The sequence below is a fragment of the Hemibagrus wyckioides genome, linkage group LG22, assembly GCF_019097595.1.
Source record: "Hemibagrus wyckioides isolate EC202008001 linkage group LG22, SWU_Hwy_1.0, whole genome shotgun sequence".
NCBI lineage: Eukaryota > Metazoa > Chordata > Actinopteri > Siluriformes > Bagridae > Hemibagrus > Hemibagrus wyckioides.
The window spans coordinates 4,416,653-4,430,976 of NC_080731.1; the positions used below are offsets into that span (position 1 = coordinate 4,416,653).

The 14,324-nt window shown below is 37.3% G+C and overlaps 1 protein-coding gene across 2 annotated transcripts in view; it reads left to right on the forward strand.

The window, feature by feature from the left end:
- The first annotated feature begins 945 nt into the window (after nucleotides 1-945).
- scarf2 (scavenger receptor class F, member 2) overlaps nucleotides 946-14,324 on the forward strand; it is a 32,757-nt gene continuing 19,378 nt past the window's right edge. The window contains exons 1-4 of one of the 2 annotated variants that reach the window (XM_058375004.1): nucleotides 946-1,321; nucleotides 1,465-1,630; nucleotides 13,050-13,108; nucleotides 14,042-14,143. In XM_058375004.1, coding sequence (XP_058230987.1) covers nucleotides 1,467-1,630; nucleotides 13,050-13,108; nucleotides 14,042-14,143 — 325 coding nt within the window. In that variant the 5' untranslated portion in view covers nucleotides 946-1,321; nucleotides 1,465-1,466. Of the gene's footprint in view, nucleotides 1,631-13,049; nucleotides 13,109-14,041; nucleotides 14,144-14,324 lie in introns of both variants that reach the window. The other variant, XM_058375003.1, reaches the window with a different exon arrangement.

Below are 14,324 nucleotides of genomic sequence, written 5' to 3' on the forward strand. Positions count from 1 at the left end.
AGTTTTTATTTAAAGCATGGTGTTAGACAAGGATGTTCCCTTATCTCTTTTTGCTCTGTACTCAACCTATGAATGTTAAACAAAGCCTTGTTTTATCATATCTCAGGCAATGATGTTGGAGGTCTGGGGTTCAGACAGTGTTCTTAAAGGTGTTCAGTGGGGTTGAGTCAGAGTCAGGGCTCTGTGCAGGACATTCAAGTTCTTCCAGTCCAACCTTAACACACCATGTCTTCATGGAGGTTGTTTTGTGCTCAAGGGTGTTGTCATGCTTATGCATTAATAAAAATAATATTAATTCATTTAGAAGGCAGAATCATGTCCCATCCATTCATTTATCCATACTTCTAATTTCTGTACTGCTTATCGTATGTAGGGTCACCCAGAACCTGGAGTCTATATCCCAGGACTCGGGGCAAAAGGCAAGGGATGACTGCACACTCATTCACATACTATTTATAGATGCCACTCAGCCTACAACGCAGGTCTTTGGACTGGGGTAGGAAGCCGAAGTACATTGAGGAAACACCAGCAGCATGGGGGGAACATGCACACAGAGTGGAGGCCAAACCATGGAAGATAAGAACGTGGGTAAAAAATGATTAAATTTGCATTAAAATCAAAATTAAAATCCTTTATTTTTTGTCTAAAGGACTAAAATGTATTGTCTTTCTGTATAACCACCAGCAGGCGGCGCCGTTGTATAAATCTAAACTTTTTGCGCTTCTTCCTGACGAAAAGTTCGTGAAAAGACCTAGAGGATATCTATTAAAATAAATACAATTCTAATTACAGTGCCTAAATCGTTAATTAAATTTACGAAGACGTTTTCTATCACTTTTGTTATTTATAATATATAACATGTATAGTTATGTGAGTGAGTGTGTGCACGAGTTCGCTGTTAGAGGGCAGTCCTTGGTACAAGACGCGCGCGCGCTCACGCTCGCGCACACAAACACACACACTTGGCTGAAAGTTTCTGAGTTGTTGCTCAGGCCAAAAGCGAGCAAGCAGAAGGAACAGAGCAGAAACTGAAGATTTCTTTAGATCAACACACGAAAAGAAATTAAAAAACAAACAGAAACGCGCGTTTTAAGTCTCCGCTTCTTTAAGATGCGGACTGGTTGCTGGATTTATTTAACATCTTTTGTCCGGCATATGACGCACTGGAAGTCCTGAAACTGGATTTTACAGAAGGACTTGTTGGAGTATATTGTTTTCTTTTATTTCTTTTTCTTGGATTATCAAAATGTCCATTTTCTTTAGTGATGTCAAAAAGTCGGCCGAAGTTTGGAGCGCAAGCGAGAGAAGATCCTCTACTGGAGTAAAAACTATTTTGGAGTTTTGCGTCCAGATCTAGTGCTCTCTCTCTCTCTCCCTCTCTCTCTCTCTCTCTCTCTCTCTCACTCGTTTTCCGGATCCTTGTTTTTGCAAGTTTTCACGTTTTTTTTCTTTTTCTGCGTGAAGGCATGCGGTGCGCACGGGGCGCGTGGAAGGATGCTGCTGCTTCTGCTTATACAATGGAAATGAAGAGCACTTCAGCAGCCGTGCTTTTACTTTTGTTTGTACTCTTTTGTCCCGCTTTCAGCCAAGAACTCAATCCCAAGGGCCGGAACGTGTGCAGGGTACCAGGGTAAGTGTGCATTATTACTAATAATATTAATAATATTTTGCAATAGCGTGCATTTTGAATAACTCTTGCGTCTAAAACAAACGACACAATCTGTGCAAAATGTAGAAGATGCACAGCTTTACAGAAGGCCTGGGATTGCGTAGAGCGCGCGTGCGCGCACCCAAAAGTACAACTTACTTATAGCTAGATGTGTCCTGGATTAATTCAGCATGTGAAACTTTGGCATGCTAGGATTTATCGTGCGATTTTTCATGTTCCCCCTTTCCCCATCTATCCAGCAAGTCTACAGTGGTCTGATCTAGCTCTAATCACTCCGTGCAAGTAGAAACCAGATGTTCACATCTGGAGCGGCGCTAAGGCGAGACACCGATAGAGGGCGTCGATACGAAGTGTCGCCTAATAAGTGGCGACTGAAGTCGTGGCACTAAGCTGGGGAACGTTCCAAACCGCATACCACCTCATAATATAGCTAGTGCATCAAAATAGTCATCCAAAACAGAACCCGTATTTAGAGCTGAGTACAGAACTATGTCCGTACATTCTCCATGGTCCAGAAGCTCTATTTTTTTCCAGTTAGCTACAAAATCGGATGAACATGATGGTTCAGATGGTTGTACAGAATCGCACCTTGTAGCCTAAGAGGAATATTTGATGGGGGGGGGGGGGGTCTGATTGGCTCAAAAAAGTTTTGCAAGGTATCAGCTCACTCAGATCTGGTCTGAAGAAAGCAGTGTATGTGATGTAGGAGACTTCAAACAGCACTGTCTTAAAGAACAGTGGGATAAATATACAGTATTACAGCTGTGAGGATCTGAAAGCTGTCAAAATACATTAAAAGTATAGGTAGATAATACTGAGAAAGAGATATAAATGATCTACAATGACTCCATTCTGTTCACAGAAGGTAATAAATGAACATGTTTGAATCCCAACATAATGAAAAATCCCCAAACCTGTGGGGTTAAAACAGATTACATTTGCCTTTCATCAGGTATTAAATTTTGCAAAGAAAAATCCCACTGATCTACAGCTACATAGTTGTCCCGATGGTAATAACATACGCTACAACGACAACATGTGGTCTGGCATGTAGCCACGATCATATTGCTCTGCAGCTACACCAGAGCATCAGAGTGTGCCTTGAGTGCCAGATCATTAACACATCACTAACCATGTGCATTACAACTCCAGAGAATATACCAGGTTTTTTATATATATATTAAATAATCATAATAAAATGCATCATAATTCTAAGTGCTCTTCTTTGTTGCTTTCGATCCCTGCTTTTTTAAACACTCTGCATACTGCGTCATATTCCCCACATTGTGAATGGTTTTCAGTAGACTCACACCCCAAACAGAAGACGTGACATGGCGGCTTGCGAGTCAAAACAATTTGTGCTGTTATTGCTGATGTTTTGAATGTATTAGTGCAATTTTCCTGTAGGGAATGTGATATTTCATCATGCCCCTTGGCATTCTGGAGCAACATCATAATACTCCTTCAGAAATCATACAGATCTACATCTATTATTTTTGATTAACTCATCGTCTTTAAGTACCGTGGTTTGGTGTCTCAGTTCAATTGGTTCCAACGTAATCCTGTCTCATCGATTCTTTCCAAAGCAAACAGAACAATTCCTCAGAATATTTTGTGAAATATTGCTTGTAATGGCTGTGTTGTTACTAGTAATAGAGAACGATATCCTTTTTTTTTTTGTTGAATAAAGTTTTTTCTTGTTAGATGATAATACATCATGGCTGGACTGAAGAAAAAAATAAAATTCTCCAGTGAACTATTAAATATTGGCCTGCATTATTCCCAGTAAGGTCATTTCTGTCTGGACGCTGTAATTTAGCAAAATTCTGACAGAAACACTTAGTGGAGTGTCAGAAATTGTTCAAGCACACAATAAATTAAAATGGAGAAATGTAAATATTTGAAATGTACTGTTTGGTCATTGTAACATTGCTAAAATATATTTTTAAATATTTATAATTAAGTAAGTAAATAAAAAAATAATATATTATTTATATATTAAATGATAATTATATAATATATTATTTATATATTAATTTATGTTATATTTTTATATATATGTCATTTTTTTTTTTTTAACATTTTTTAACATTTTATATTTTCATTCCATGATATTATGTCCTTATGTCCCTTTTTTCAAAACTGCACCATTTCTACAACTGCATTTAAATGTAAACATATACTACACCAACCATCAAAAACCTTTAAACACCCTGTATTAACAAATTTGGTTTTCTAGAAATGGGTTCAAGTTTAACTAAATGAGATAATTTGAACATAAACTAAGACTTTATTCAAGATGTAACTGGAAAAGGTCCATCTGTATCACTCGAATTAGACACCTGTAGCAGATAATCAGATATATTTGTGTTACAGTTGATAAGAACTGTCTAATATGATCTGAAAGACAAATTAGTTCAATTATAGTATTTTGTCGATCTTTCGGCTGCGCCCTACATGTATGAGGGGTCGCCACAGCAGATCAGCCGGTCCGCACAACAACCTGGCACAGGTTTTACACTAAATGCCCTTCCTGACACACCTTTTTATCTGGGCTTGGGACCGGCACTGCATCCAGTGGCTGGGAATCAAACCCAGACCTTCTGCATGGTAGGTGAGAAGCCTACCACTGAGCCACCAGTGCAACAGTTCAAAGTTTCGAGGATTTTCTGGAGCACTCACTTACTTACTTCTTACTTGATTGTCCAAAAAATGCTTACAAGTTCAAAAAACGTTTATTCAGCAACATCCGTTAGGGTGTAACACGATGAGGTAAATAAGTACTGCGACACATGAATGACATCAGTGATGTTAATGTAATATTTTCGAATAGAAGGTTGTCTTTGTGTATCATCTGTCATTTGTTAATGAAGGTAACAGCAACCTTGACGCGGTTTTGTCCACGGCATTCAGCTATAATTAGGAGACATTGCCATAGAGGCAAGCTTTAGGTTGAAGACACAGTGACACAGCATTTCCCATGACGTTCATGCTCTTCATGACTGACGTGACTGATGCAGTCGAATGTCCCAATACAGGGTATGTAAAACCTAAAAAAAATGGTTTCACTGATTCACTATTAGAAGAAGAGCTTGACAACAGAAAATGGTTTGTTTTCGATTCTTTACGAGATATGCCAAAAGTTCATAAAAACCTAGCACTTAGCAAAGAGACGTTACATCATCATTGTAACAGAGGCCACAGATTCCTTTACGAACAATCCACTGATGTGAATACAATCTTTATTCAGAAACACACAGGGTTCAAGATGCAACAAAATGGGGTTTTTTTCTTGTGTGAGTGATTATAGTGCTGAGTAAGTTGCTTGTTTTTTATCACCAGCTGTCAAAATACACTGCTAGTTAGGCGGGCTGACTCAGCTGGAGTAGAGAATGAAGAAGTGTTTAAAGGCAATTCTCTTTCTCTTTTCTTCTCTATCACTTTGGGCCTTATTCTTAAGACAAGAAATTACTGCTTTATCTTCTGCAAAACTTCGCTCTGTCTATTGATACTTGCAGAAATTTCACTGTTTTATCCAGATCCCATTCCTTTCCTCCTTTTGCTGAGGTTCAGGAAAACCAAACAGTTGGGCTTGATTTTTTGTGAAATCCTGAAAAAAAAAAAAAAAACATTTTTGTTTGTGGTTATAACATTAAAAATCACATGTTTCTGTCTGTTATCTGCCAAACTTTCCCAATATGTCATCTATGCTAGTAAACAAATCAATAGCAGCACAATAAGAAATGAAAAACTTAATAAAAGCCAGGTAAAAGAAATCTCATGATGGAGTATCGATTTGTAGCAGGGCTTCCCAACCTCTAGGTCACCTAGCATATCTTGTCAGCGTTTCCTGATGTCTATCAGCCATGGTGTAAATCAAAGAGAGGTCAAAGTGGAGCGAGCCCTGCTCATAAGATTACAAATGGATAAGAATTTCCATGGCAACTTGTACATGGCTAAATGGTTTAAATTAGGAAAGGCTACAGGGTTTGCACTCATTCTTAAGACTTTAGGATTGAAATCTCCAAAAAATATCAACAGAGTAGCCTTTTAAGACAAAAAAAAAAAAAAAAACGTGGGTAGAAGTGACAGTCTTGGTCAAATCAGTCAGGTTTGTCTTAAACTGTACTAATATAAATATCAAACCTCAACAGAAAATGTACTTGATTTTTGTCCACTATATATTTGGCAACTACTATATAATCTGAAACAAAGCAACTTTAAAGAAAGCTCCATTAAAAGCTGGCCATTAAAATCATGTTTCTGTCAATACATGTCAGTTAATGGGCCATTATGACCAATGTTTTACTTTTTAAACCTTAGAAACTTGAGGACATACCTGAAACCATGTGGTATTTTAAAAACTGTTATCTTGAAAATCAGCACAAATCGCACTTTCATGAAAACGTACATGCTCCTTTCTACACCAGATTAGAAGGATCATGGAGGAATTTCAGTACTTTAAATTATACTGTGTCCATTATACTTACCTCAAGGTTTGACATTGGATTGCTTTTCTGCTCACCACAGTTGTAAAGAGTACTTATTTACATCACATTTACTCTCCTGGCATTTGGCAGACACCCTTTTCCAGAGTGACTTACCATTTATCTAATTTTTTTTATACAGCTGAGCAACTGAGGGTTTAGGGCCTTGCTCAAGGGCCCAGCAGTGGCAGTTTGGTGGACCTGGGATTCAGACTCTTAACCTTCCAATCAGTAGTCCAACACCATAACCACTAAGCTACGACATCCCCCAAAAATAGTCTTCCTGTTTCCCCATTCCCTTCAAACTTCTGTCATTAACAACCAACAAGCTCCGCCCACAGAACTGCCTCTGATTGCTTTTGTTTTTGCACCATTCAGTCTAAACTCTGTACACTGCTGTGAATACAAATCCCAAGAAATCAGCAGATTCTAAAAAAAAACCCTAAAATACCAGTCACTGGGAAACAGTTTTCATGATTTTATGCACCACATTGCTACCTATTTGTATAATTGCATGAATAATGAGGTTTACAATCGTACTATTAAAGTGGCTGGTTAGTGTATAATGACCACGCCTCATCAGAACACTTTTCTTAATTTCATTACACTTTTAGACGCTTTGCTAAGTATGACACAAATCTGTGTGGATTTGGAAGAATAAACCACTCAAACCAGCCAGAAAACCTTGGCCTTCTGGAGGTGTACGCAAAATACCGCAGACACCACAATATCGTTTAGAAGAACTCCCACACCATGCTCTATGTGCTGTTCATGAGAGTAATTCATTATAAGAAAGAATGCTGCATCTTCTGACCTTTGGCTAGAAACCCAAATTACAGCTGTTTTGCCCACCCAAATTGTATTTATGTGCTAAACTGTTATCATAATGACTCATGCATCCATGCAGTATTTTACTACCTTTTCCTACAAGTCATATCAGCAGCAGTTAAAGGGGAAATTTTTACCCAGGCATTTCTTACTCTCAAGCTTTTGAAATCTGGGCAGATAACAGACTCCTGAGTCCAGATTGATATCAGTGCACATGAATCAGATCCCAGTGCACCAAAAATAATCTGGTGGGGAGGGAAAAAAATTCCCTGGCAGGAAGTTGGGCTATTTTCTCAGAATTGCTCATAATTTCCACTTCTCAATTCTTGCTGAATCGAGTTGCATCGAATTGGTGACTGATCTTCAATTTCCATTTACTTCAGCTTCAAGAGAATCAAATGAGTGTGGTTTGACTCTCTCTCTCTCTCTCTCTCTACTATCTCTTGGTGTGGTATGTGTAGTTTGACATAGAGCAGAGGAGTCAAGGTTGTGGTAAAGCTCATGTCTGGAACACACACACTTTCAGAGGCTAAACAAATCTTAACTTAAGGCAGTGCAGAGTTCACTGCTCTGCTGGAAGTAAAAGTGTGGACAGGGCCTCTTGGGATCACATGTGATGGAGGATAAGAAGCAGCATCTGTGTCATATCTGTGAAAATGTGAGATAACATATAAAGAAATTGAGATAACATATAAAGAAAACATTTAAAGCTGTAAAAGAGCAGTGATTCAATTCGATTCAATTTACCCAAACGATTCCTTTAAACAATTCGTTTCAACTGATTAAGTTAGGCCTAGGGAATATAAACCATTTCTGCATGTCGCAGTACATAAGTTTATCAGCTTTACGCTTCTGTAGCATCCAAAAATTATTTAAATTCCAAGCTGAGCTAAGCTTTTGAGCTTAAACTTGATTTAATGGTCAGAAATTTTCACTTAACAGCTTCCCACTTTACCCTTTGTGTCATTCGATTACCCACTAACAGTACTGCAGTGGTAATTAGGCCTTGCTTCATCTCCAACTAAAGGGAGTGATGCAGCGGTGCTTTAGTCCTTTAACCTCTACATCTATACCCTCTGCTCAAACAGATCAGCTTTCAAAGCTTCAGCATTCATGCTAATACCACCATCACCACAATCACCCACATCGTCTAGTAGACTTATAACAAGCTTAGCCAAGTCTTTGCTGTAGCTCAGCTGTAACTCAGGATAACTGGATTGTATTTGGATTGGATTTTTTTGGAATATGGCTTTGAATGCTGTTAAAGAACAGTGAGTGAAAAAGAAAATAAGCTCTTGTGTTATTAATTAAGAAAGAAATTGTTTTGTCCTATTAAGCATCATGGTATTGTCCCTCATGACATCAATGTGGCACATAAATGCTAACTCCTCACTAGAATAATGTAGCTTGTATTATGTGAACTTTAACATCAGATCTGTATCAGGTACAGACCTTTGCACTACTTTCAAACCCATTCACGTCCCTGTGTCTTCAAAAGAGTGTCCTAAATTCGTTAACTTAAGCTGTGCTTTTTGACCCCACTTGCCATTTAACGGACAAGAATGTTGTACTATTTGCTATGGATTTCCTCTTTGATGGTTGGTCTCATGTGCCACCTTGTAATTCTTTTGATAACAGCCCAATCTGGATTCATTCAAACTGAAACAGTATATTTGTTTGGGTAAAGATATTGGATTGTTGTATAAAACTAAATCTGATTACGTCTTTAAATGAGCTCAGTGGCCAAAATTCACAGACTGTTTAGTTTAATATTGAATCACATACAATCTGAACAAGTTAAGCAGTCCTTTTTTCCACCATTTTTACCATCCACTATTCAATCTATACAAATAAGTGGTTTTCCACTTCTACAACACATTTAGCATGATCCTGATGACTTGAAACTCATCACAGTGCTAGATTTCATCACTCCACATAGCCCTGCCTACATAGTCATAATCCTGCCTACTCCCACCAGAAGGGACATTTGACTAAACTAATAACCCAATATTCTTCCATTATTCAGTAGATACACTGGATCTCCAATCAACAAAACTTAAAATTCAATGGTTCATTAGATAATTAATAGTTATTAACTTCCAAAAATGACCAGGAACAATATCTGCTGGAGAAACACTGCTTTAGGATGCTACATCCAGCTGGTCTATTAAGAGAAAAACATCCAAAGAATGCTTAAGAATTTCAAAGATTCTAAGAGCATCTTAAAGGTTCATTCGTTGTTCAACTGGGAGGACCCTTCCTGTAAATGGTCCACAACAGAAAGGAATCCAAATATAACCCTTTTTTGGAAGCTAACAACCCTTAATTATCCAATGAAACGTTACAGAAACCATGAAGTAGGTTTATTTTTTAGAGAGTACTTGTATTAAGAGTTTAAGTGTGTGGAACTACAAATTATTGGTTATTATACAACAGTTAGTTCAGGTTGACTTATTTGGTTGGACGAGTGGTCTTCCAGTGTTTTGGTGTTCCAATTATATTTAGTATGACCACATCGGGACCAGTGTTCACCACATCAAATTCCACTTCCTACAGTAGTTTGTAACCGTTGCTAGAGAGGTTTTAGTGACATCATGAGTAAACATAACATAACATTCATGGACTTTTGACTTAATATATGAAAGCTGGTCAGATGATGAGGTAGAAGGGATGCGAATTTGACCAGGAGCACCTTTACTGGAATGAACAAATCAATGTGAGGTAACTAGCCAGCCTGTCTATGAGCTGGCAATTGAGTGTAGCTTCTTTAAGGGTGCCCATTCATCTAAAAAAAAAAAAAACAACACTGAAGAACCCTTACAAAATTTTCTAAGAGTATAGTCACTGGTAGAGGGTTGGCCATGCTTTAAATTTAGTGATGTTAAATAATATCTCTTTTTAGACTTTTGGTGCTTTTTAGACTTTTAAGGACTTAAGACTCACAAATAAACCATTTTAAGTCCAGTGACTATATTCAATTCAATGCAAATATGCCTTTAACAACAGACATTGTCATACAGCAGCTTTATAGGTATATATAAATTCAGGATGAAGTTATACATTTTAAATTTTAATTGATCCCTAATGAGCAAGTCAGAGATGACAATGGTGAGACAATATGAGGACGAAACCTTGAGAGAAACTAGACTCAAAAGGGAACCTCATGCTTATCTAGGTGACACTGGAGTATGTGATTATAAATCACACAATTTCCCTTCTATAACTGTATTATATGGTCAAAAAGTGCAATTATGTAAAGATGGAGATTGATTCTAGTTATACCACAAACATATTTAACTTTGAAAGGCTTATTGCTGTCATAATTATTGTTTGTTTTGTGGGTGGAGCATCTGAGACCAACAGGAAAAAAACAAAACCAGGCTTCAATTTTAGAGTCAATACAACTAACAAATACTTGGTGGAAGCATTAGATGTGTCCAGGTGGTGTCCTTTTTTTAAACGTCAGATCAGCTAAAGAATACAGTAATTGTGTGTTGGGGTTGATAACCAAACCAATTGAGATGAAGAATAGTATGAGGTGCAGCACCCACTTTTAAGATTAGTATTATAGCGAAAGCCAAATTAGGATTCTGCGAGATGATCTCTCAGAAAACACTGTTTTCAGTATTCTTTCTTTGACTTGGATCTTCCACAAAGCATTTTCAGGACATTGCGTTCAGTCTGTTTGAAACCGAGGTCTGGGACATGGAACAGTGAAACTAATCTCATCAGTATGTGGCCTTATACTGAACTCCTCTGTCATCGTCGCACGATCCCAAGCGGCTATCACTTCAAACAGCACTACGTAGTTTTAGGGGCAGCTGCTTAGCAGAATAAGGGATCCCTAAGAAACAAGCATTTGCTGTGTGCATGTGTGGATGTCCATCTGTGTTTCTGTTGTACGCGAGTGTTATTTGAAGCATCCGCCATCGTGTTTGAGAGAAGCCACAGATGGTAGCCAGACGTCTCATATATTCTGTGTGAACCACACAATCGATGAGATGTTGAAGAAGATCACTCAGGGACAGATTTGGGTCAGAGAAACAGCAACATCTGCACATGCTAGCTTTTAGATTTCTTTTTTTTTTTTTTTATTTGGTTCCATTTATGAATGCTGTGAAAAGCAAATGTCTTCCTGATTAGTTTTTTATGGCTTTGTCGAGTTTAAAGCCTTTGTTAACATGGTTTCAAATGGCAACAACATCTGTCAATTCATATGTAAAAGAATAGACGTAATTTTCCACCAGATCGGAGCGGCATGGGCATGCCATGGCGTGTAATGATTGCCAGTGACATTTCAATGACAGTGTAAATAAACTGAAAACCAACAATGTTGAAGAGGAGAAGAAAGCAGGAAATGACCGAGTGTTCATGAATCAACATTTGCAATCTGTGCTTTTGTGCATGTTGCATATAGTTTGGTGCCCAAGTGGAAAAATTGTTGGTAATCCATTCCAGCTAAAGCATATATACTCCTGTTAAAAATAAAGGTACCAGGAGGAACCAAAATGTGGTTCCCCAAAGAACCTTTCAGCAAATGGTTCTTAAAAGAAGTTTGTTTTACTTAGTGCCATAAAGAACATTTTATAGTCCAAAGAATCTTTTTTTTTTTCACTACAGAAAACCTTTTGGATTGTTTCCATAGATATTAAAGGTTCTTCATAGACCCATACAAACTGACAAAGAAGCAATTTTTATGTGTGTTTGCCAAGTAGAACCCCTTTTTGGAAGCTAAGAACCCTCAACAATCCAATAAACCCTTGAACCCTTTTTTTTTCGATGTTATGAACCCTTATGTAACCCATGAACCCTTGAATAAGTTATATTTTTAAATTTTTATATACAGATTATTTGTCATTATTAGTCAGACTAAAGATTCTTTGGTTGTTCCACTTGGAAACAGACCGTTAAATACAACACTGCACCAAGCTGATTGAAACATATGACCAAGTTAATCGTTGAAGAACCCTTTACTATAAGAATGTATGTGTTAATTCGAGAAATGAGTTACAAATGTGGTACAAATGCTTGGAATTTTTGGATCTTCAATCTTTGAATCTTCATTTCTGGAACCTACCTGGTGTTTAAAAGCTGCACTCTTAGGTGAAAATGCATATTAAGGGTTTGGTGAATATTTATGAGTTTTGTTGCAGGGTTCTTTGTTGCAGGAAACGCTGAAGATCCTTTAAGTTCTTAGTGTGTAAACTCTTACAAATTAAGGTTCTAAAAAGGTTCTTTGTCAAGGTGTATGATTCTATAAAGAGACTTTAACATCCATGGAATGTTTCCATTGGCTCTTTGTAGTGGAAAAATAGTTCTTTAGACTATAAAAAAGTTCTTTATATAAATACAAAAAAGGAGTTATTTGAAGAACCATTTATTTAAAGGTTCTTTGAGGAATCAAAAATGGTTCTTCTATGCCATTACTGTGAAAACACCCTTTATGGTTCTTCATGGCACTTTTATTTTTAAGTAGGAGGATCATTTATAAGTGGCACCAAAAGGACATGTATTAGCATGTAGCCACCTGCTAAGACGCTGATGACACAGACAGCTGCTGTCAATGTCATGCTGCAGCACCATTAGAGGAGCTGGACTAATGATTGAAAGGATCTTTTTCTTTTTATATACAAACCCCAGATTATTAATCATTTTTAGTCAGGCTGAAATTTCTTTGGTTGTTCCACTGGGAAAAAACTTAAACAGACCCTAAAATAGAATCCTGCAACAAGCTGTTAGGAAGATATGACCAAGTGAATCCTTGAAGAACCGTTTACTATAAGAGCACATAAGGTACAAATGCTTGGACAGCTTGATCCAATTCCAGATCCAAAAAGGGATAAAATGTAACTTGCCCTGGGTAAGGGTGTCTGCCAAATGCCATAAATGTATAATTAACTAGAGACCTATTATCTTGGGTGGTTTTAAAGAACATGGTTTTTCCAATCACTCTAATTTCTCCTCCTTCTGTTGTTACATTCCACCCACCTACATTATAACCCAACTGGAATAAAATGAAATCACTTAAATATGGAAGAACTTCATATATTTCTCTCTCTCTTTAGGTCTCCAGGGGTTGCGTGTTGCAGTGGATGGGCACAACAAGGAGATGAGTGTTTGACACGTAAGAACTCGCCATCTTGCTAAAAACTATAATCAGTTTCTGAAAAAAAAAAAAATCTAGAATTATGATCTAGCATCAGAATGGTTTTGGGACCATGTTGGTTTATTTATGTTTAAGTGTCACTAAGCCAACCATTAGTGTAAATAGTGTTTAGTGATCTAACACATATGGGACTCAAATGGCCCATAGTGTAATGGAATAAGTAGTGTATTGTTTAAAAAATATTCTGTCATTTTGGCTCATACTGGAGTTATATTTGGAACATAAATTAAGCAAAATAGTATGAATATAAAGTGGATATTCTTTGGAAATTCTAGATTGTGGCTGTATGAATTTTTTTTCAGTGTACATTTTAAAACAAAACGTGGGCTAAATAGGAACATGTGGAGCTTCTATTTCCAATTAGTTCAGTTTTCACCCATTTGTGACATCACAACATGTCGACTTTTGTCTGCTCAACAGTGCCAATGTGGAAAATTAAAGTGCTTGGATAAAATGGGTTCTTTTTCTCACTGGATGTTTGGTTATCTCTTATTACCAGCACTCACTGGAAGGGTTTTAAAATTTCATCAACAGTCTTGACTTTCATTTTTTGAAATGTATTGTATGAGTGTTTGTTTGTTTCTTTGTGCTTTATTTATTTTGTTAAATGTTTGTGGAGGTCAATAAATTGTTCCTTTTGACAGAATAAATCTACCATCTAACCAAACCATTTAGTTTTCCTTAGTAGTTTCACTACTAGAACACTGGTTATTAAAACTATATAGCTAGGTGGCTTTCCCAAATTTCTCTCTCTTATAGCCAATTCCCACCCATTAGCTTGGTAAGCTTTTTACCACAAGGTCTGGAATTTCCACATCCTTAAAACTATTCAGAAATACATTATATTTGTATCAACAACATTCTGACTTCAATCATGTTTTTTTTTACCAGCTCTCTGCGAGGGCAATTTCACTTGCAAGGAGAATGAGGTGTGTGTCCGACCGAACGAGTGCCGTTGCCGTCATGGATATTTTGGAGCAAGCTGCGACACCAGTAAGAGACCATTCTGTGTTACGACTTCCTTCCTACACAACATTTTCAGCATTCTCAGCAAATGATGATGGATGGCACAGATGTTCACAATAGCATCCAAAAAAAAATCCTACAAGAACATGCAAAACAAGTCTGTTTTTTGTTTATTTTCTCCATGTTGTTTCTCTAAAATCTCATGAAA